General features: G+C 47.2%; 1 protein-coding gene across 2 annotated transcripts; it reads left to right on the top strand.

The window, feature by feature from the left end:
• The first annotated feature begins 780 nt into the window (after positions 1–780).
• On the top strand, positions 781–21,902 carry LOC143160623 (neurotrypsin-like). Of its 2 annotated transcripts, XM_076338502.1 has the most exons (16): positions 781–911; positions 1,641–1,990; positions 4,109–4,154; positions 5,195–5,431; positions 6,743–6,866; positions 7,587–7,762; positions 8,275–8,422; positions 9,268–9,446; positions 9,857–9,998; positions 11,075–11,277; positions 12,299–12,440; positions 12,718–12,923; positions 13,481–13,559; positions 13,809–13,931; positions 14,469–14,749; positions 16,460–21,902. In XM_076338502.1, the coding sequence occupies exons 2-16, from the start codon at positions 1,919–1,921 to the stop codon at positions 16,768–16,770; spliced, it is 2,469 nt and encodes an 822-aa protein (XP_076194617.1). In that variant the 5' UTR covers positions 781–911; positions 1,641–1,918; the 3' UTR covers positions 16,771–21,902. The 2 variants fall into 2 exon arrangements, with proteins under 2 accessions (XP_076194617.1, XP_076194615.1); XM_076338500.1 differs by lacking the exon at positions 781–911 and having other exon boundaries at positions 1,580–1,990.
• The last annotated feature ends 1,946 nt before the right edge of the window (positions 21,903–23,848 follow it).

Raw genomic sequence — 23,848 nt, 5'->3', positions numbered from 1 at the left:
GTTTTGCTCCTTTTTGCCAGTGCTGCCTGAGAGTTACAGCGTGCTGTAGTATCTAAGCTATTTCCATCCTCCGTTGCCCTGATCATCTGCCTCCCTTGCTAGGAGGATATAGGAGATTTGCTCCTAATTAACTGAGTGTAATTCTTGGCCAAATCCACTGTGGCCAGAATGCACTGTGGTACAAATCCACTCCAGAAAGGGCTCCCTCCTACCACTCAGCGACTCCTTTAAAAGACCCAGCATGTAGTGGAATTTCCTTGCATTTGATGAGCGACTTGAGGATGAGGCAACACAAAACTGTCATGTGAAGTGAGTAATAGGCAATAAGTGAGGGAAGAAAGAAAAAAAAAAAAGGGCTTTTTGTCAAGCCAATGGATTTTTATCAGCCTGTTCCTTGTTTTTATGCTGAAGGTGTCTTTGGAAATGTTGCTTAGCAGACTTGGCCAGAAGTGAGCTCATTTCTTAAGGTGACCTTCATGTTTCATGCTGCAGAACACCGGGAGTTAATCCCTCCAAAATCAGAATATAAATATAGGAAATGCCCATTAGACCGAGCTGAGGAGCGGCACAGGGAACGTGTGGGAAAAAAAAAAATTCCAAGATTGAACAGCTTCAAATTGACCAATTTCCTTCTGAGATTTTATAACGTTTAAAACTTTTGTTGCAGCCTCTAACCCTAATTCGTATGAAGGAGCAGTAAGCTGAAAACACTAAAAAACCCCATGGGATTGTTCACAGCAATACAACAATGATCAACTCTCTGGAAAGCATCCTAGCCGATCGAGTGGAAAAAACTTCACACCCCAAGATCGAGGAGGCACTTGATGGAAAAGATCTCTGGAGGCAATACCCATGATGGCAAGATGCAGGGCTGAAAATCGGGAAGCACCCTGGAGAGGGCTGTGCCACCTGTGGGTTTTCCATGGGGAGATCTGGAAGCTGCTTAACGTAAAGTTTTCTGGGTCCCATTTACCTGGGTTCAAATCTGAGGAGAGTTTGACCTCGGGAAGCTGCAAGCAGCTAATCGAGGAGGCGGCGGTGGGGGGATAAAGTCCAGATTCCTTCCAACAAGTCTAATCTCTGGCAAACGCGCGCGCACGAGCCCTTTCCTTTTCCAGTTTTGTTGCTGGAGGTTTTGCAGCAGGATACAGCCCCAGCTGTACCCCCGCCGCAGCTGTAGCCCTTGTGCCTGGGGGAGAGAAGGAGGAGGCAGCTGTGGGAAGGAGGCAGCGGAGGAGAGGGCAGGAGGGGAGGGGAGGGGAGAGGGCAGGAGAAGGGAGGGGAGGGGAGGAGAGGGGAGAGGGCAGGAGAAGGGAGGGGAGGGGAGGGGAGGGGAGAGGGCAGGAGAAGGGAGGGGAGGGGAGGGGAGAGGGCAGGAGAAGGGAGGGGAGGGGAGGGGAGGGGAGGGGAGGGGAGGGGAGGGCGGCGGGCCCAGCCGCTGGGTAGGCAGGGGCGGAGGGGGGGGCTGGCACACCTAGGGCGCGGGGAGAGGGAGGGGTGCGGGAGCGGGCTGAGGGCGGCGCCCCACCCGCCCGCGCGTGCCTCCTCCGGTTTTGAAGGGTGCTAGAGAAATTCTGGGGCACGTTCTCCTCCCTCATTTCTCTCCCCTCTTTTTCCCCTTTCCTGCACTCCTGACTAAGGAGCGGGAGAAGAAGAGAAGAATCGAGGAGAAGAGATGGGGAGAGGAAGGGGAAAGTGAAATCCTAAGATGCCGCTGGCAGCTTTGATCCCTTCCCTTACATCCCTTTCCCCGCATAGAAATGGAAGGGGCATCCCGCTCCCTCCGGTGCGGAGCGGGTAGTGCCCCGCTCCCGGGGAAACCCAGCTGCAGAGCCCGGGGAGGAGGCAGCCGCTGAGCCCGGCAGCTGAGCGAGAATGTGATGCTTGAAGAAGCTTCTGCCGACTTTGTGCAGGAAGGATGGAGATCCCCAAAGTACTTGGGCTCCTGGTAGAGCTCTCGAGCCTGTTAGCCTGTCTCAGATGCGTGGAGGTAAGAAACTGTTATTCTTCTATCTGCTTGTAAGAAGTCACATGGCTTTTTTAATATCCTTGCTGTAAGTGGACCTTGTTATTACTTGAATATGTTTTCCAAAGCGTCCAGGCAGCTGTGGTCTCTGGGAAGGGTTGGGGGCTTGGGGAGGGATTTATTTCGTTGCGCATATGAAATCCAGAAAAGGAAAGAAAGCAGGAAAGCGGGATGCACAAGGGCTTGCAGATGCTTTGGCTCAGGTTTCCTATGTTTCTCAAGTGCTGCAGTGACCCTGGCAGGAGACATCCTTTGTTTCTGTTCTTTGCTGATTGACTGATTACCCCTATTGCTGTTGCGGACGGATGATTTATAGCCCCATGGACCTGGGCAGTGACCGCAGCACAGGCTGTTGGCACTAAAATTTGGTGGTGGTGATGGTCAGCATTGGGGGATTTTGGAAACTGCTACAGGAGCTGGCAGCAACTAATCTTTCATTAGAAGGGAAGCATATTACTTGGACTGCAGTTCTTTCGTTTATGGTCAGTCTCCAAGAAGAGCAGGTTCGGGCTTTCCTATATAGTCTGTTATTAGTCCAACGCATCCCTCTATCGCCTGCAGGCTTACATGTGCGTGCAGGTGCACACTAAAAGTTAGGAGTCGGAGGACCTGGATTGTGGCTCAGTCACCTGTTTGGTGCAGTCACAAAAGTGTAGCTTAGCTCACTTTCCTCTCTTTGCAAAGAGCTTTGAGATCCTCAGCTGAGTCCTTCAGCATTGTTGGTTCACAGACCACTACGAGGGCTCGGAATAGCCTGATGCCTGCAGATCAACAGATTTTGGCTGAAAAGGGTTTTTCAGTTAAATGCTGTTTTATCTGTGCATCCCCTTGTGCATACGCACCTGAGATCTGATCTGCTGTTTCTGAACCATGTCAGAAATTCATCTTCAATACGCAACGTCACATTCTGACTTCTGGAGGGTGATGCTGGAGCTTGGCCATGGTTGTCAACACCTGCTGGACCATATTCATAAGCTTGAGTGGAAAATGACATCTGCCATGAGTAGGTGTCACTCTTGTCAGGTAGCTATGGGAACTATCCCTGCTTATTCCAGAGGTGGATTTGGTTTAATTCCAAATTTTACTCTTCCCTTTTTCCAGGGAGAGGTGAAGCTGAGAGAAGCAAAATTACTGCATTTTGAAGAAAGACGGAACCATTTCCAGTTGCTAGTTTTCTTTAGATGCACACCTCTGCTTTATGAATTAGAACCCCTTGTTCATATAAAAGTATTAGAAGTGTACATATAAAAGTATTTAAGCATGGATTAAACTACATGGAGCTAGCAGAAGCATGTACAGTTTCTTCTTTTCTCTCTGGGTCTGTGAAGATCTTGCACCTGCCTGCACACCATGTAATGGTGTTGAAGTGGAGATGCCTATCTCTCAGCCAGCAGTCAAGTTATAACTGCCAAAAACACTGCCTACAGAGGAAATGCAGCTTTGGGGCTGGACAGGATGCTGGAATTCTGAGGGCTTTGTTTCATATTTTTTGTTCTTCGCTATATAACCCCATTTGGATAATAATACCATAGGCCATATCACACTCTCATGTATCAAACCCAAAATCCTCAAAAAGCCTTGTTGGATTTTCTTCTTTAGGTGTTTCTCACTTTGTGTACGGATGTTTATTACTATTTTAACAGGGAGCCCTGGGGGCATCATCCCATCACGTAGACACATCCCTGTTTGCTGCTGTGGCCATAGATGGCTTGCCCTATACACGGAGAGAGAATGAGTGGTTATTCGTTGTTTTTCTTACTGGTAACAACGATTTTCTTCTAGCTTTTCTTTCCACAGGCATCTCACTCAGGCTTCCAATTCTATTGGAAAAGAACAAGCAGAGCCCTGTAAAGTAGTGCTTAGATCAAGGGTAAATCTCTGCAGGCCAGTAATTATTCATTTTGTTGTTAGTGGGCAGAGCTGTGATTGGGTTTGAAGAGGAGCAATGGGGAGAGCGGGGAAGAGGCTGGTTACTAGGGTGTGTTTGCCTAAAGCAGAAAAGGCTGAGCTGCTTTTAGGACATGCCCATGTTTATTTCATCGGATAATCATCTCTCTGCTTTTGCTCTGTTTCTTTTCCCAGGCTTTCCTGGGATCCCAGCCCAACCAAAACCATTTGCAGAGTGCAGGTAAGAACAAGAAGTTATTAATTCAGTCATCGGGCAGATTCTTTCCTGCAGTGGTGATCTGAGACCATAGGTACGACGAACCACTGCTACCTGGCATTCTGTCTTTCTTTCCATCACTTCTTCAGTCTTTTCTCCTGCCTCAGTGTCTGTTCATCTCCTTTCCCAACATGGCCAGACCACTTTCTTTTCTTCATGTCTAAGACTCTTGCAGTTCCCTGTTCCTCCCACATGTTCTTTTCCTTTCATCTCTTTCTCTGACTGTCTTTTTTGCACGCTCGCCTTTCCTCTGCTCTGATAACTACTGAATTCTCATACACCCCGCTCCGAGGGCCCCAGTTGCTGCAACGCGCACGGTGTGTTTTCCAGACACCTACCTGTAACTGCTTCTCATTTTTGTACCTTGCAGTTAACCTTCAGCTGTCACTTACCCCATCTGGGCTTGGCAGCGGCTACAAGGCCGTGCTGGTTTTGGCTGGGATAGAGTTAATTTTCTTCACAGTAGCTAGTATGGGGCTGTGTTTTGACATTGAAATACAATGTCATTTCCCACCTTCCTGCTTTATAGAATGAAATTATAGCTAATTTTAAACTCTTCTCAGTTTCAATCAATTTAGACAGGCAATTAATCTTCTAAAGAGCCTAGGATCAAATTTAAGAGTATCTTATTCAGGTGCCAAAGCAGGTGGGGAAGGAAGTGTGCCAGGCTCAAGTGCTGCTCCAGAGTAAGTGAGTACATCTATTGAAATAAACGGTAAAGGGAACCGGTTCAAATTGTCCATGTTTGGGCCCAGAGTAACACATTTCAAAGGTCCGTCTGCGCAGTTCATGACTTTCAGATCAATTTGTTTTTTAGATAGCGCATATTATAAACACTCTTTGAGCAGCTGCCTTGAAGAGTGATAGAATTAAAATCAAGCAAGTGGCAATCAAGACTGCAGACACAGGAGGTGTTTCAGGATATCAGCTGGTATCTCCCACATTGTCTGAGCCTCGGTGTGTGATGCCTTAAGTGATGCTAACAGCTCCCTTCCTGTGCCCAGCATCCAGCGTGTGTGGTGTCGGACCTCTTGGGTATTACAATGGCTCGCTGGCGGTCACTGAGGCCGGGGCAGAGTGCCTCAACTGGGCAGAGTTCCCCGATTATGTTCAGCAGTACCCAGACCGTGGCTTGGGGGACCACAACCACTGCAGGAACCCGGACGGGGGAACTACACCCTGGTGTTTCTACCGGCTTGCATCAGGGGCTATCGGCTGGGCTAACTGCGACTGTAACCAAGGTAAGGGCTGCTGCGCATCTCTGCCAGCGCCCGGGCTGCGCTGTCTCGGGGGGCTCAGGCCAGAAATGTGTGCTGCACAGACTTGCAAGCAGCAGGTGGGACACCCTGTGGAAGAAGCACAGTACGATAACTGTCCCAAATTGTTGAAATAATTAGGACTAGAGGTTAGCCTGTGTGGGAGAAGAACGTCTGTATATAGTAGGGGGTGGATTTAAGCTGCTGTAGCCATAATGTCTTGTATAGATGTTTTTATTCTCATACAAGGAGACTTCTTTCTTTTACTGTTAACTTACGCCACTTTGAAAACAGTTTAAGTTATGTGGAAAACAACCCACTCCTGCTCCTTAAGTGTCCATATCAGAGCTCTCCTCATGTAATCATACCAGTTCAAATATAACAAAGAAAAATCTTCTGTGGCTGGGTTTGTAAATCTTCTGTGGCAAGGTAGGTCACAGGCTTACTTTAAAATTCCTCGCAGTGCCGACACAAAGACTGCTGCTTCTTTTGAGGCATGCAAGGGAGCTGAGCTCTCTCAGTACCCTGACTCCAGTGCAGCACTCTTGAAAATGTTCTGTTTGTCCTCCTGTTTTCTGACTTTCCTCCCTTTTCCCGCGTTTTGCAAAGCAGGTAAAGCACTAATTTAATACATGAAATTACAAAGTCTTTTCCCTTGTCAGTGGAAGTGCTTTCAAAGACGGCTTCATTAAAGGGAAGGGTACAACAAGCGTAGTTGTGCTGTGTGCCTGCATTGAGGTACTACAGACAGAGGTGTACCCTTCTCCCAGTACATAACTGAGTGAGGAGATGTGCTTTCTAAACAGTGGTAAATATTTGTAGTGCAGTGGGAATTGAAAGGGCATTTACATTGGCACTTCCTTTTCTTAGAGAAATTAAAGAGGATTACATCTAGCTGTAGCAACAGTGACTCTCATGGGTGAGGTGATCGATGGAAAATAAATCAGTGGAGTGTCATAGGAATTAGAGCCTGCCATTTCCATACACCTTTTCAAGGTGGCATGTAAAATCACCCCCACTTCACAAAAGGAAAATCCTGGAGCCGTGGCAGAACCCAAGTTTCCTGCCGGTATTACCATGGCTTTGAAATGCACGTAGCACCAGCCATCCTCCCGAGCAGCCATTGCTGGAACTGGGAAGGTGCCACGTCCCACACTCCTTCATACAAGTCACTTCAGCGACAGCACCAGCAAAACAGGGATGAGAAAAGCCAGGTGCAGTTCAAGTCCAAGACTTGCTGATCTGAAACCTCCATCAGAAGATAGCAGGGTTTTTTTTTCCCTTCTCTTTTGGAAGGTGCTGTGCGGTTGGCTGAAGATAGTAGTGTGGAGCTGTACTTCAGTGGACTCTGGGGCACCATCTGTGCTGACCACTGGACTGACTGGGATGCCAGTGTTGTCTGCAGGCAACTAGGTCTCAGGTGAGAACCTCGGTCTGGTTGCAAGAGTTACGTGCTCGTGTGGCCTTGGAAAGAACAGCCTCTCTGGTTACAGTCCCTCTGGCATAATGTGTTGGCTGGGGGAAAGGAGGTTGTTTTGTGGGCTCATTTCTCACTTACCAGGGTCCTTTCCTACTGTTTTCTTTCCATGGCTATGTCAAACCCCAACCAGCATTTGCAAGAACTTTTTAAAGCAGTAGTTTCTGCTTGGTGCTCCAGGCTGTGATGAGTAAGCTGTGAGATCGTATCCCCCTTTTTAGTATTACCAGCTGGAGTTAGAGATTAGAAAATTTGAGAGTGTGAACCCTCTTTGGGAATCTGGGAATTGGACCTTCAAACTTCCAAATAGCAAGGAGAGAAGGTCCACAGAGAAGGAAGAAGGCGATTCAAATATTTGGATGTTCGAATCTGTTGGTGGGTTTGTTTACCACTCTCAAACGAGGGTGCCAGTTCTGACCAGACCAACTCCTCTGCAGTAAGCAGGAAGACAAAATGGATTAGATGGTGGGAAGTGGTTTGTGCTTGCTTGTACTTTCCCATTAGACTGTACACGGCCACCCCTTTATGCACTCCCAATCAACTGGGCTCACTGGGATGTGAAATGCCACAACTGGGCTGGAGAGTCACAAGAACTGAGGGGAAACAAGTGTGAGTCAAGCAGTGCTACGGCCTTTCATTGCTCTGTTGCTTTCTCTGTACCAGTGAGATCGGCACAGCTGGGAAGAAGAGTCATCCCGGATTGTGGCCTGTTCCCCTGCACCTGCAGTCAGCAAACTGCCATGGGGATGAGAAAGCCCTGCTGCAGTGTGGCTATCGGGAAGCTGCGTCAGGAGCTTGTAGCCAGGGGAGTGCCATGGTAACGTGTGTCCCTCCAGAAGGTAAATCTCCAGGGGAGGTTCACTCCCTGTTTCTTGCGTCAGTGTTGCTGATGAGATGTAAAATCTAAAGTCATGAAGCTGTGGAGAGCAAATCATTGGAGCATGTTCTTCTTTCACCTGCTATACTGGTGCTTATCTTCCTTCCAGTGGAAAATTATCCATTCTTTCCCAATCCCAAATACTCAGTGCGGGAATACTTCTACAATCACTGAAAGATGGCTGTTGCTTATGACCACATCCCCTTTTTATCAAACCAGGTTTTTGTCTGGTCTTAGCAAAGTCTTAGTCACTGTAGCAGCCAGCTAAAGAGCCAGCCCTGGACCAACAGCACCCGTACTGTGGGCTGCAATCACACATGCTCTTGGGGGGGGTTAGAGGGGAGGATGTGGTAGGGTGGGACGAGCATCCCAAGACCTCCTCTAGCTGGTGAATGGTTCTACGCCCTGAACTGCTGGATGTGCTTTGTCTCTGTCTTGCTCTGTTGTGCTCTCTTTCCCTTTCTTGAAGCACAGGTGTAGGTGCCCCGCTGCGTTTAGTTGGGGGAAAGGAGAGCTTTGAAGGGCGAGTGGAGGTTTACCATGATGGCAAGTGGGGTACCATCTGTGACGACCAGTGGGACGACCGGGATGCTGAAGTAGTTTGTAGGCAGCTGGGACTCAGGTAATCTCCCTGCTGTACGACATGGAGTGGTAATAGAGGTAGGCAGAATGAAGAACGTGAGAGCACGTCCTTTCACTGTAGTACCAGCCCTTTCGATGGGAAGTGTACAGAAACCCTGGGAAAGATAATTCTGGCCTGATCATCCTATAAAGGGATTTTGTACTTAATTCCTGTCAGCTTTATGGGTTTATGCTGTGGAAAGAAGAAAAAAAAAAAAAAGTTGGTGCATCCCTATCCAAGGTCTGTTTGTGTTTATCCCTGTTCATTATTTTTGCACACATGTCCTAATGCAAATCTTCTTGGCCTCAGTGATAACTTGTCATGGTGATTTCCATATGTGAACTGCAGTTGTTTACTTGTTTAAGTTTAAACACATCCAGTTTCACTGACTGCCCTTACCCTCTTCAGACAGGAAAGCAAGAGAGAGCACCTCATTCTCCTCTGTGCCATTCAGCACTTAACATGGGAGCTGTTTTATACTGAGCATTCTTGAAAATCAAATCAGAACAGAATTGTTTAAAATAGACGATTTCATTTTGAGATCCCTCAAACTTTGGGAGTTTTGCCCGTCGCTGAGGTTGAAACATCGTTGTCCTCAGAACTCTGCAGGTGTCTGCACTGTTCATGTTGCAGGCACATTTTTGTTACGTGTTAGAAGGTCTCATTACAAAACTTTCCAATAAGGTACTTTGGTTAACAGTTGGCAACACCACTGTGTCAGAAATACAGATTATCTATGGGAGGACGCTGGCCTAGTGTAGGAGAGTCCCTGTGCAAGGCAGACTCCGAGCGCACAGGACTGTGACCTTCCTTACTGTGAGCATATGTGTCTGTACCCTTTGCAGTGGGAACCCGAAAGCCTTGTCATGGGCTCACTATGGGCAGGGATCTGGCCCAATCCTGCTGGATGAAGTGGAGTGCTCAGGCAACGAACTCTCACTTGACCAGTGCAAGAAGAGTGACTGGGGACAGCAGAACTGTGACCACATCGAAGACGCTGGGGTCTCCTGTGACCCTTTCACAGGTACAGATCTACAGCTCTACACCAGTCAGATGTGGTCTGTCTTACTCCCGTATTACACCGCTTGCTCAGCAGATAGGCTCCCCGCCTCAGGATCCTGCAGGGCTCCTATGTACGGCTCCCACAAGGACTGCCAGATGTGGAGGCAGAGAGCAAGCAGCAGGTGGGAATGGATCAGAGCCAGGCTCGGTGGTGCTCCCATTGCTTTCCACGGGTGGCATGGAAAGGCTGAGGTGAATCCTCCCCTGACAGATGGGCATGTTTGGGAGCAATGAATGTTTGTTTTCTGAGTGCCCGCGGATATCTGTGTCTTCGGTTTCTTTCACTCATGGGCTGCACTTCAGCAGTGGGGCACAGGCTTTTTCTTTTCACCCTTGCTGAGTACTGATCTTTCCTTCTCCCACCCCTTGCAGAGGGCACTGTCAGGCTGGCTGGCGGCCGCAGCCCCAGCGAAGGCAGGGTAGAAGTTTATTACAACGGAGACTGGGGCACAGTATGCGATGACGGCTGGACAGACCTCGGTGCCCAGGTGGTCTGCAGGCAGCTGGGCTTCAGGTAGGACTGAGAGCGTGTCTAGCGTCTGTGCTTCCTAATTTCAGGGATTAGATTCCGTCCCCCTTCACTGGGATAGGCTGGACCTTACTTCCTTCAATGCTGTCTTCGTTGGGAGGGTTATTACCATTATACAACTTTATTCAGGAAAGATTAATAGGTATGCACACCCTTTCACAGGAAAGAAAAAAACCTTTATTGTCTCTTGCCTCGGCCTGTTTTGAAAGCAGATAACAGGCTCGATACTGTCTTTATGAACCCCTCACCAAAGTCAGAAAGTTCTCTCAATACACCTTAAATTTCCAGGTGTATCAGCTCAGCACTGCCACCCCCTCTGCTCTGTCAGCTAAACACATCGCCTGCTTCAGCAGTTGAATGAAGACGATCGGGGCAAAAAAGAGTAGCATTAGGGATTTTTTGTAATGCTTTTCTTTCAGCCATTGCTGAACTGTTGTCCCGTCAGGTATGAGTTTGAGGAAGATTTAAAATCAGGATACTGTAGTCTTGGAGCCAGTGAAGGGTTTTTTTATGGATTTTTTGAATATGACTAGGGTATCCTTGTAAAATTTCAGCTTTATAGACTGAAAAAAGACTAAACTGAATTCTTCCCTTTGAGTTCAGCTGCATACTGTGTTTGTCATCTCTTGTAGTGCCTAAAAGTTTGCAGCTTTCTGCCTTTCAATTCCAGGCAGCTACTTCCTATAAAAAGAAGTAGAATTACTTAAACGTTGATATTTTTGATGCCTCCTCTGCTAGCTGCTCCCCACATTGATGTACCTGGTGTCACGCCTGTAAAGCAGCCTCTGTGGTATAGCTGGCCCTCTGCGCTACTATGACCGTGCCTTTGACCAGACACTAGAAAATGGACTGGTCTGAGCGGGCCTCCCTGAAAACTGAAGCTGGTGAGATGTGCAAGCTGCTTGGCTGCCATCCTGTGTGTCACTGAGTGGTTTAGGTCAGAAGGCCACCGATATCACAGTTGAGCTCTGCAGGGGAGTTTCCCTTCGGGTCTGAGCTTGGGTCCCCTCTGTGGGATTAATGAGTTTTGGTGAATCTGATGTTCTGTTTCCTTCCTCTAGTGGTCCTGCTACCCTGGCCTCTGAAGGGGACTACGCTGCTGGCCAAGGCTTTATCTTACTGGATGATGTGGCTTGTCTGGGGACAGAGCTGTCCCTCCTGGACTGTCCCCACAGCAACTGGGGGCAGCATGACTGCTCACACGCTGAGGATGTGGGAGTCCGCTGTTCCCCCGGCAGCAACACAGTCATGGATGGCAGCCTGGGTAACTCGCTTTGCCTCTTGCTCTGGACGGTGGGGAAGTGTCGCCTGCTGGTCTGTTCCTTTGGAAGCTCCGGCAGATGTGGGAGTTTTCCCTGTGCTGTCTCAGTGAGGGGGCTGCTTTTTGAGGAAGACTCCTAGGAACGAGCCCTGGCTGTCCTGAGGCACAGCCATAGAGCTGTGGCTCCACCAGACCTACGGCCAGACCCGCAGAGAAAGTGAAACTGGAAAGAATTGTGTTGGCAGTCCCTGAAACAAACCTGAGGGGCTGAGGAACGGTGGCTGCCTTAGTGTGCCATTGCTCACTGATGAGACGCCTCAGCCCCATGTCTGTGGCAACATGGGACCCCTTTAATTAGACCCTTTAGGAAACTGGTGTAGTTACATTAGTGTCACGCCTTGCCAAGACAAGAGGACTTCAGATGTGAGGGGGCGTTGTGTGGAAATTCCTGCTTTTGTGTGGATGGCACGCTTTTAATTAAAATAGTGAATGTATTTCACGTTAGCATAATTTCCTTATTTATATGAGGCCTGATAACTCTCCCCTTTCCCTACTACGGGAGATTTTCCAATTTGTCAGGCATTTTTTATTGAAATAGACGGCATCCAACTTTTTTGTTTTTCCTGGATGTAGAACTCAACTCTTGCCTAGAATAATATAATAGTTTTATAATTTAATGGATTTATTTCCAAGGCATGTTTAAGCTTGTCTACTCTTGGCGCAGGAATTAATAACTTTCCTTCTGTTCTTGTTCTCCTCTTTATTCAGCTTTCAGAATATGATCCACTAATGATTTCCAGTATGTATTAAATAAATTAATATGTATGTAGTCTTCTGATTCAGCACAGAGGTGAAATGAGGGACATAGTCTTCATATAGAAACACCCTTTTTTCTTTTTTCTTTTTCTTTTTTTTTTTAAGCTTACTGATATCTGGGATTCATCTTTTCCTATAGAACCCAAGTTCTGGCCACCTCACACTCTGGCATTTTTGCTTGCAGCGACCCATGTGTTTTCTGCTGCAGGGCCTCCTGTGCGGCTGGTGGATGGAGAAAGCACCAAGGAGGGACGGGTTGAGGTATTCCTGAATGGGCAGTGGGGCAGCGTCTGTGATGACGGCTGGACAGACAGAGATGCTGCAGTAGTTTGCAGGCAATTGGGATTCAGGTAAGAGCTCTGGTACGTGCATCTTATAGATAGAAACAGCTCTCAGGGGGACCACTTCTTTCTGGACCTGTTTCTGGGGGCTTCATTTCTTAGTTTTGGCATACCTGCATACGCTTGAGGGAGTAGGGTCCTATTCTCATGGTGCCTTCAGCAAGTACTGTACTACTGTCGGTGTGCAGAGTGACACATAAATATTATTTCTCTTAAAATGTGCTGCTGCATCAGGTTCACCTGCCTCCTGCTTATTGCAGATTAGTCACCCTCTCTCTAATTGCAGTGGTACAGCAAAAGCCAGGGCAATGGCTTATTTTGGTGAAGGCCACGGGCCCATCCATCTGGACAACGTAGAATGCAGTGGCACGGAGCACACCCTGGGGCAGTGTGTCAGGCCTGACACCGGGATTCACAGCTGCTGGCACAGTGAGGATGCTGGTGTGATCTGTGACTATGTGGAAGAGAAGGTCCAAGACATCAGAAGAACAGGTGATGTGCCCATTTCTTCTATGCAGAAATCTGGGGCTCCAGCTGTAGTATCTCTGCATGCTTTTATGCTTTTCCCCTGTAGTTCTTCTCTTCTTTGGCTGAAAATTCACCTACAAAATAAGCATGTCCTGTCCTGCACCTCCTACTTTTTCCTTGTTTTCATTGTCTCTTCTTAGGAGCACAGGGTGCTCCAGAATGAGGAGCTCCACCCATGTCAGGCCTTTGAGCCTGCAGAACTTCCCCACAGCCAAGTCACCGTACCTTTCCTTAGAGCCGTAACCATGAGCAAACTTTGGGGTTTAGAGCACTGAAGAAATAGCTGTAGAGGTCCCATTCCTGGCATAAGACTACAGATACTGGAGGTAAGCACCTCCACCAAAACTGAGGAAACCTATGGGATCAAATCTTCTATGAATTCCATATGCACAACACAATGCAGTCAACTACCATCAGGATTAATGCCCTCAGGGAAGGCAAATGGTATTTGTCTCTGTGACAGCAATTCTTGATACTTAAGCTGAAGGTATCTACCCAACTGCTCTAACTTTGCTGTGCAGGTCCAGAATCTGGTGTGTGTGGGATGCGCCTGCTTCACCGTCGCAAGAAAAGGATCATAGGTGGAAACAAGTCTCTCAGGTACTACCCTGTAATTGCCGGGAAAGCCTGAACTGGTTCCAGCTGTCCTACAGGCTCTGGCAAATAGCCTGGCAAATGCTGAATACGTTCACACATTTTCACTGGTGATTTTTGAACTTGATTTGAACCAGTGGGCCCATCTAGGGGAGAACACACGCCAGCTGAGCCCAGGTGGGGCAGAGTGGATCAGAGAAGAGGAAAACAGCTCCTCTGTGTGTGATGCCTATTACTCCTCTGTTTCTTCTTCAGGGGCGGTTGGCCATGGCAGGCCTCACTACGGTTGAAGGGTTTTCATCAAGATACTCGTCTGCTGTGCGGAGCAACACTGATCAGCAGCTGCTGGGTAGTGACTGCAGCCCACTGCTTCAAAAGGTGCGTTTGTGAGTGGGGAGCTCTGAGGGATACTCAAAGATGAACAAGATAACCCCATACAGGCTATCCACCCAGCCCAGTGGAACCACATGAACAAAGTTTCTAAAACAAGACCTTCAGGTTATGATGTGTGTGATCTTGGAGCACTTTTGGGGATGACTCAATATAGGCTTGCTTTATCCTTCACTGCTTACACCTGCCCTCTTAACTTGGAGGCTTCACAACTTAAAGGGAACCAGCATTTTGCCATTCTTCAGTGCTTTAAGGAACTGTGAACACGAGGTCACATGCCTTGCAACCATTGCAACTGTTGTAGCCCTTTTTATAGGGAAAAAAAAAAAGGAAGCCTTGTGCATGGGACACCCATTGACCCCAACAGCTGGCATTGTCACATCTGCTAAAGAAGTCCCACAGCCCTGTAGCTGGCACTGTTTTATCAGTTTGTGAGGAGGTGGTTCAGTCTCATAGCGACTGAGACTTGTGCGAGTCTGTTTCTCTCTTAGTAGGAGTATCAAGACCGAGTGCCTTTTTCTCCAGGTTTGGTGTTGATGTGCGGCGCTACCTGCTGCGGGTGGGTGATTACCACACAGGCGTGAAGGATGAGTTTGAGAGGGAGCTGCCCGTGGAGTTGATCGTCCTCCACAGGAACTACTGGGCCGGCAGCAATGATAATGACATTGCCCTGGTCCGGATGCGGGGCAGAGAGGGGCACTGTCTCTCCTTCAATCACCACGTTCTGCCTGTCTGCCTGCCTGACAGGAAAGAGAAGTCTGACATCAACAGGCAAGCTTGCATCATCTCTGGCTGGGGAGACACAGGTGAGTAGTGGGGCTTTGAGGAGCAAGAAGGGTGGGGGAGACTGGATTCAGGAGCCTACATGGGCCATTAATTTATGCCTGCACAACTCAAGGCCATGTTCTTACTGCTTGTCTGTGCCAGCACATGTCAAGGAGCAGAGAAGTGAGGTGATTTTTGTGCCATTGTGTTTTCTTCTGATTTTGAGGCTTCTTGAGCCTGCCCATGGTGGAAGTTTTGGTTGCCACAGCATCCTTCTGAAGCTGTGGGAGAGAGCAGTGCTGCCATCTGGCCACAGTCCTCTCTTTCTTCACCCTTCCACACACGTGTTTGCCCACGGCAGACCCCTTAGGCAGCAGCCTGTGCAGAGCTGGTGTACAAAGCCTATGGGAGGCCCCCATGTTTCCATGACCTCCTGCCTTCTTCATGATACTGTAGTAGTGAAGTGGGGGCTTAGAGCTGGAAGGAATCTCTCTCTGACTACCTTGCCTGATCTCCCTGGATATTGCTGCAGGGACAGTTGGGCTCTGAGGCTGGTTTCTGCACTAGGTTCGAGACAGGCTGTGCCTGTCCTCTTGCAGCACATTGCTATGGAGCTTCCTAGGTAAAAGGGAGTAGGGAATATTCTAGAAAGTATTAATTATTGAATACTTAACACTCTCAAGGTGATGTTTTAAAATGCTGGGCTCGGTGGAGTCCTGACGTGCATGCATTAGCAAGGTCTGGAGACGGCTTTGAACTCTAAACAAAGCTTTATAACCCGCTCTCCAGTCCTCCCCCGTTTGGGGCTCAGAGACGCAATGCAGGGCTTGGGGCAAGGAGGCCTTTCTGGGGCTGCTGTGACTGGAGCAAAGCCATATGTGCAGAAAGACTTGCTGCCAAAAGGCAAATAGCCCCAGGAGCTTGTCTGTTGATTTTGGACTTACCCATCCTTCCCAGCTGTTACCCCAAGTGTTTAACTGCAAATATACATTTGTCTTTGGAGTGAGTTGCGCCAGGTGCACATGTCACTTCGAGGTGTCTGGGGAGGATCAAGGAGCAACTTGGCCATGTAATTCCCTTAAGCTGTACTGGGAATTAATGGCTAGAATCCCTCCCACGCACTGAACCCGGCTTTCCCAATGAGAGGTGCAGTTACCTACTACCTTGTGAACTTACCGTAAACCTTGGGCACAGAAAGCTCACACTCTAATATAGCACGGGAACCTTGTGTTCTGAGCAAGTCTGGGGTAATAAAGAGATTTGAGCAAATAGAGACACATCTGGCCAAAGATGAAGTGCACTCCCTTTGAATAATGTTTGGATGCCTCTGAAACATCTTCCAAAACTTCTCTGCGGATTGAGCACTTCACAAATATTACTGCATTTATTCTCTTGAGAAAACACAGTCCTTGTTTTACAGAGGAGGAAATGGAGGCTCAGAGAGGTGAAATAAATTGAACAAGGTTCAAGTTACTTGTTGGCAGAACCAGGAGAAAGACTCATCCTTTGATCTAACCTCTTTTTCCAACCTCTTCCCCACCTCTTTGATCTTATAGCTCTTTTTTGTGGTCTGGCTTTGCAGTACTGTTTTCTGAAGCTCTGGTGGTTCAGAGATGCTGAGCTTGGCCTATTTCTGTGCCGCAGTCTTGACATTAAACGTACAAACATCCGTTTTTGTGTGGAGCACTGTTGCTCTAGGTCGCTGCTGTTGTCTGTACGTGAATTGGTCTGGCTGGTCTGTTCTGTTCCAGGGAAGTCCTATTCGAGAACCCTGCTGCAAGGGGTGGTGCCTCTTCTCCCACGGGAAGACTGTGAGGTCCGTTACGGGCAGAAGTTCACTAACCGCATGATTTGCGCTGGGAACCTCTCTGAAGATAAACGGGTGGACAGCTGCCAAGGTGACAGTGGAGGGCCACTCATGTGTCAGAGGTCAAACGGGCGCTGGATCATTTTGGGGATCACTTCCTGGGGTTACGGCTGTGGTCGGAAGGATTTCCCTGGTGTGTACACAAAGGTCAGCAAATACGTACCCTGGATCAAGAAGGTGACCAAGCTAAAATGAGAATGCCTGAGCTCTAGGAACTCCGACACATGATCCTTTTGCCCTGCAGCAGCAGAAGGCTGTGGCTTCTGGCCTGTGACTGATAGAGATTTATTTTGTCGTTGGATATTGGGAAAAGACTTTAATGTAGAACTGGGAGAAAAACAGTTATGGCTGATTCTCTAAAGTCTTTGGTTTCACTTTAGTCTGTAATCTCTGAGCAGAGAAAGCAGGTGTACACTGGTAAGAATGGTAAGTCTATGTTGCTCTGACTATCCGAGTCCTGTAATGCAATCACACTTGTTCCTTTGCCCTGGCACACAGAAATGGTAGAAGTGGAGAGAGACCTGCCTCTGTAAATCTATTCCCAGTTTTGTATGTTTGCATACTTGAAAAATGCTGCAAGGAGAGGTGAGATGCTTGGAAGATGGCACCAGGCTCTGGCATAGTGGAAATCTTCAGACATTTTTTCGTAACAGCTCTCTTCAATTCCAGGAATCAGAAGATTTGACCTGAGCTGAGGAACAGGCCAACAGCTGGGGTTTTTTCCTTCCCTGTTACGTCTCTAGGGGGAACCTTCTCTCTTCTGAATAGTAGGTCTCCTCCCATATGATCCCTTTAAAGTGTCGGTCCCTGCTAAGAGATGCTTGTCCCTCCTGCTGTAATCCTGTATCGCACATTTCCAGCTGCCAGATGCTATGGTTTTATTGCTGCTTTCTCAATATAGTGGTTCTTTTGTGTTTGGTTGTTTTTTTTCTTCCTTAAAGCAGCATCTCCTAGAATCAGTTGTTGGTGTGAGAGTAAATCTTCATTTTTAAGAAACAATAGCTTTCTTGCCCTCATGAGTACTACGAAGAACTTAAAAATGTGACCTCAAAAGGCTGAACAGACATGTTATTTTTCTTTAAATCCAAATGTAATGTTAATCTCAAACATTCAGGTGTTGAGTCACAATTTAACAGCATTGCGGGGACTTTCTCTTGGTACCTTATTCACCATAGTTATGAGCTGCCCTTTATTTGTGATGTTAGTCTTTAATATCTCTGTGTTCACAGTTCTCCCATGAAACATGGAAATACTCCCGGGGTATAGATACAGAACAAACACAGCGAGTAAGTAATTTGCTTGAGTTGTAAAACAGTTAAGTGTGCCGCAAAGCAGCTTCCCACTTTCCCGAAGTGTGCCCTATTCTTGCAACCTCTGGGCTATGCTTCCTCTCTTCTCTTCTTTGCACTGTTTCTCTTTTCATTCTTCTCAGTGGGAGTAAACTGGCTTAACTCAAGGATATGCAAGCAGTGCCATCAAGCTGTAGTTCTCGGCCTGAACAGAAATAATGCTGAGAGAAAGCAGGGGTTGTTGAATACTTCAATTTCTTCCTTCCCTCTCATCCAAACAAATGAACAGAGTTTCCTCTTAGGCCTTAATCACTTTTGTAAGTTAATTTATTATTCTCGAGTAGGTAGAAAAATATAAAAATAGACAGAAGGGCTAAGTGCATTAACAGTTGTGCGGTGCACAGCGTGTTCTCGCTGTGTGTAGACAAGCCAGAGAGAAGGCAGGTCTGCTCAGGAGCCGGGGCAGTAAGCTTTGATGTATAACCAAGGACCCGAACATGGAGCAGTAATACAGAATGGGACACATGGAACTTGTGCCGGATGTGCACGGTTTGGGTTCGCTCGTGCACTGTAGGGTAGGCAACGACTGGGTCAGGCACTGGCCTGCTGTCTGGAAGGTCTGCGCTCAAGGCACTGAGGTGTTCAGTACCTAGGTATTACCAAGGCAAGAACAGAAGACAGAGCACAGCCTGTGGATTAGCAATGTCATATTACAGGGCATGTGGCGACAAGAGTCCTAGAAATTGCCTTGGATTCAATAAGTAGTGATTGCCTAAAGGTTTAATTTGTCTTCTATAAAACAGTTTAATGTAAAGGTGCTGACCTGGCTAGGTGGCTGATTTTTGTGTGTGAATGCTAAACTAAACAGTTCCATTTACCCTCTCCAGGGATTATAGGACAGTTGGGTTACCAATGCTGCCATGGACTGCAATAGAAACTTTATTTTAAAAAAGAATTGTAGGAATCCTGAAAACGTGCAATGTCAGAACCCCTGCAAACTGGCCTTCGAGACAGATCTGATCTGTTCATGCCTCTTCTCGAGGGGCTGAATGTCTGCGGTGCAGCTTGCGCTGACAACCCGGTTTGAAGTACCAGGCTTGATCCTTCGGTAGCGCTGTGCTTGGCTCCACGCTGGCTGTGCTGTCCTACAGCTGCTGGCAGAAAGTCCCTAAGGCGCAAGGTGCAGGCTGCTCCTTATCTCCCAGGAATTAAAATGACAGGAGGACCAAGGGCAATTACGTTACAGACCTCTGATCTTGCGGGGGATTAAATGCCAGGTTCCACGCTGGCAGCAACAGTACCTGTCTGGGAAACATGTAGGGATATGGCTTTTACCTTCAGCCTCCCCCAAGCCAGCATGCCACGGCAGCTCAAATGGAGTTTCTGTGCCTTGGGTGCTGTCACATCTCTAGTTTAACCTGGTTTGATCTTTCAGCTTATACCCATAACCCCAACAGGCATAGAAACACCCAAAGAATTGAAACGATGAGGTTATTTCCCTAAGCCTACTTAACTGGTTGCCATTCAGGAGTTAGAATAAATTACCATGTAACATGAATGAGGCACAGGCCTGGCATTGTCTTCTGAAATTCCCATGTTCTAGGTCAAAATATTTCTTTCTCCTAGATCTTGTCACCACGAAAGCTCTGAGAAACCTTGTAAGTAACATCCCGTAAGTCCTACATGAGCCAGGAGGAGGGAAGGAAGTATCCAAACTCCTTTGCTAATTTTACACCTTACTGGTACTGTAGGCAAGTCTGCCAATACTCTCCTCAATTGTCCTAACCTGTTTCAGAGCACCACTACTGCTCTTTACTGCTTAAACTGGGACTGCGGCCCAAACCAAACTCACATGCTTTGCCACGGAGGCTTACTGGAACTGCCTGGTTGGATGAGCAGCACTGAACTGCTCTAGGACTGTATTTTGTACCTAATGTTGGCCAGCAGCAGATGTTTCAAAGGATAGTACATGTGAGTTTGTACTGAACAAGTTTTAACAGCCTTTCCTTTGGGGGAGTTTTGTTCTTGGCCCATTTAAATTAATTACTTGCATTACTACTATTATTATTAAAAATAGCAGTAGACTTACTCGGTCCTGTAGGTGTTGTACAAACACTATGCACTATCCTTTTGTGATTCTTCTTTTTCTAAAGCGTGAGAGTTTATATCCCTAACTTTTAAAAACTATTTAATGTAACCAGCCTTCATCTTCCATATAAATGTTTAATCCCTTATTTAATCCAACTAAGCTCTCAGCCTCAATATTTTCTGGCAATGAGAACCAATATAATTTTATTCTCCATAGCACATCATTTCTTTTTATGGTTCCTGAATTAATTGCCTTTTGTTTTCTTTGAATCCCATCTGTCCGTGTGTTCTCAGCTATGAGAGGAAATAAGGGGCCTGGCTTTATATTCTCTGTTGTCCATCACTCTAGAGATAGTCCCTTTTCTAAAACTGTGGCTTCTCTGTCTCTCTTCAACCCAAACTGTCTAGGTATCTGATAACGTGCTGACTGTCTCTCCGTGTCTTCTCTTTCTGCTGTATCTTTAAGCTCTGGTAACCAGAACTGAATACAGCTTGCCAGGGGAGGCTGTGCCATCTGCTGATTATTTTCAGTGTTATTTTCTATAGTAGGCAAGTATGGTAAGTGATTTCAGCCCTGTATGTGTATTATTTATGTATGCTGGAGCTAGCTTTAAACTTGCTAGTGTAGTCTTGGTGGCAGCCTAGCTACAACGGGATGAAAACCCGCCAAGGTTAATTCCCCCCTTGCCTCAGGCAGGCACAGCAGCCCCTCTGAGCTCAGGGCGATTGCTGTAGGTATGTCTGGGGAGCGTAACGCAGCTCTGGGCAGGGAGCACCTGAATAGCTGTGTAGAGCTTTGCCTTGGCTGACGTACCTGTAGGGCTGATACAGTCCTTCGCAGCATTAGACTGTTGGATAAGGCTAATGCACATACACTATTTCCAGGAGCTGAGAGCTCGGTCACTGCTGCTGGTGGCTGCACTGTGCCACGTGGATGCTGTGAGACAAGTTCCCATAGCGGTGTGGCACACGCTGGTTACGTGAGAAAGGGAATGTCACTATGACTGGGTGGGAGCATTGGCAGGAGTGGACACATGGCTACGGCAAAGGTCTAAGGAGCAGCTATTAGTGCTCCAGGTATCCCTCTTTGAGGGCATACCCCAGTGCTCTACAAAGGCTGACCCAGTGCCGGTGTCTTTCTGACGTGCAGTGCCTGCATTGGTACCCTTTCAGCCCTATCTTGACACCAGTCCAGGCTTTGGCCAGCTGAAGCTGGATTAAAGATTTATCCCTTTCCTGTAGCGGAACACTGTTCTGATGATTTCTATGAATTATGTTCTATGCTGTAATAAATCAGGCAGCTGTTTATTAACCTGGACAGGATGTCAATTATCCTTGTAATCCTTGTACCCTTACAGCAGAGAATAACAGATCAGTTCCTCAAAGGTATTAGTGGAGGCATTGGTGAGGAACCAGGAACGTGGATATTTGCTCTCTCAGGGGTAAGAGAGGTGGGCCTGCCTTTTGTCTGTCTTCCTTCCTTTCTGAAGCCTCTTCATCCAAAAAAAGCTGCGGCGATCCATCAACTGCTTGAAGACAGATCTTTATGTGTATATTCAGCAATCAGATGAAAGCTTTTGAGAGATGAACTGCACTGTGGTATTTATCACCATCTTGATAGACTCGCTGGGAGTTCCTTGCAGCTAGAGGGAACAGAATGGCCCCTGGTGGTAACCAACTTGGCACTGCTCCTTGTGGAACGAGGCACTGTGACCCGCACCAATGCACATGTCTTGGGCTGTATTTTTACTTGTTCAGAAAAATGTTTAATATTTCCCATATCAAGGAGAAACACTCGCTTGTGTAGTAGCCCACTCAGTCCTATTAAAATCCATTTCTACTAATCAGGGACTGAGTACCTCTGAAATCAGTCAAGTGCCAAAACTGTCATGTCCCCTGGATCAACACCAATGGCTCACAAGATATGCTAATAAATGGATTATACTGTGACTGTGTGGGGCTCTGCCTTATTTTTAATAAAGGAACCTGGTCCAAGGGCAGGTTTTAGGATTATTTTTCAGCACTGAATTAAGCTAATTAAATTTTTTTATTGATGTTATTTTTAGAGCAGCTTTAACATGCTATAGCACGTTACAAAGTCAGCATCATGTTTGCTATCATTACAATGAAATGCAACAGTTCTTCAAATGCCACGTTTTGTGGCCATTTGGAACAGGTGAGGGTTATCTGCAGATCAACTCATTGCACTTAAAACTTAACAGGATTTGATATATCAGCTTCGTAATTCATTGTTATAGTTGATCTTTCTATACTACCTTTGAACAAACTTGTTCAGCATGATTTAGTCTCCTTTCAGCCTAGGATTCACGTGTCACCACTCTAAGAACCAAAGCCAACCTCTGGAAAAGTGGAAGCGGGAGGAGGGAAATGCAGTTTGAATGAGCCACCGATGCACGAACACTGTTCCCCTCCCCTCCCCCGTTGAAATCTGCATCGTTGTATAAAAAGTCTGTTTTGAAAAATAGTTCAGCTCCTTGCAAGGTCACTGCTACTGCACTGACTTTCCAAAGTCATCAGGGTTAGACTGGGGCTTGGTGTAGCTGATGCCTGCAGACTCCAAGTATTATAGTGTGTAAGTTTTTTCTGTGTACTGACTGCAGCCTGCTGTTGGGAACTGACATGCACTCACTGAAGAAAGAGCTGCTTGTGGTTAACACCTCCCTCGCTTCGTGTCTGCCTTTGGGGTTTTCTACACCTGCCTACATTTCCTCTCTTGCTTGTGCACAACTGAGAGCTCGTGGCTGAGGTTTTGTGAGAACGGATGGCACGTGTATCAGTGGGGGGCAAGCAGAGTGCAGGCATTTTAGATGGCCTTCCACGTGTCAGCGGGCAGTGTTTCACCAAGTCAGTTCTGCAATGCTCTTCTGTAGTCACTGCCTGGGAAAGAAACGAAATCGAAACTGTGGTTAAGGTTACAAGTCTGTCAAATCTTGTGTTTTGTATTAAAGCACTTGACTGCTGCCTTCATGTGGTGAAAAGGCTTGGGAGGAGCGTACGGCATGAGCTTACTTGTTTTAGATTGCCAGCTGTAGGATAGCTGGCTTTGGATTTTGAAACTGAAATATGAATCAGGAGGAAATTGGGCTTTACTTCATGCAGTTTTCTAACTAGGATAGCTACCATATTCATTAGGAGAGGGGAAGGCAGGCATTCAGGTATCACCACTGACATTAAAAAAATTCCTACTCGGGCACAATTTCCTCTTTCTAATGGAGGAAGACAGTATATTGCTCAGACAACCTTGGGTTGCTGGGCTGGGTGCTGTGCCACTCTTCAACTGGCGTGTCTAGGGGGGTTACCTAGCATTGGTTTCTGTGGGATCGTGTTTATGTGCAGAAGTGAAAAGAGGAAGTGGAGGCAGCAAAATGGATGTTTAAGTACGTGGATGATCCAGCTAGAGTCATTTATGTTTAGAAAAACCCTTGGATTTAAGAGGTGCTGATGGAGGACAGGAGTAGGACAGACAAATTCAAACAAACCGGTGAAACCCCAGCGCACCACTTGATCTTCCCCTCCCTGCTTTTCAAATCCCACACATTCTGCCAGAAATAAAAGGCACCTTTCTCTTCACAGATTTTCAAAACTAGCCTTGAAAGGAAGAAACAACTGCTTTGGATCAGCTTTACCAAAAAGAAGCTGTGAAGCTGTGTTGCTCTGATGTCAGCCGAGCAAAAGGCCTTGTTTCTCTTATCTGTTTATATCTGTGCTGGCCTTCATACAGACATCAGGGCAGCTGTGGCTCAAAGGGCTGAGCTGGAAACAGGTGTAACTCAGTGCTGGGCTCATGTTCAGTTGCTGCCCGACAGAAGAAACACATGGTCAGGAATTAAAATTGCAGCAAATCAATCCTGCTGGGAAGCGTTTGCTGAGCGTGT

Source organism: Aptenodytes patagonicus, chromosome 5, assembly GCF_965638725.1.
Source record: "Aptenodytes patagonicus chromosome 5, bAptPat1.pri.cur, whole genome shotgun sequence".
Classification (NCBI taxonomy): domain Eukaryota; kingdom Metazoa; phylum Chordata; class Aves; order Sphenisciformes; family Spheniscidae; genus Aptenodytes; species Aptenodytes patagonicus.
This window is presented reverse-complemented; position numbering and strand designations above follow the sequence as displayed.

Bases quoted from the DNA above. Each gene is read 5' to 3' on its own strand.
- LOC143160623 (XM_076338502.1), top strand. From the start codon at position 1,919: ATGGAGATCCCCAAAGTACTTGGGCTCCTGGTAGAGCTCTCGAGCCTG. The intron at 1,991-4,108 runs GTAAGAAACTGT...TTCTTTTCCCAG, and splicing joins CCTGTCTCAGATGCGTGGAG to GCTTTCCTGGGATCCCAGCC. The intron at 7,763-8,274 runs GTAAATCTCCAG...CTTGAAGCACAG, and splicing joins AACGTGTGTCCCTCCAGAAG to GTGTAGGTGCCCCGCTGCGT.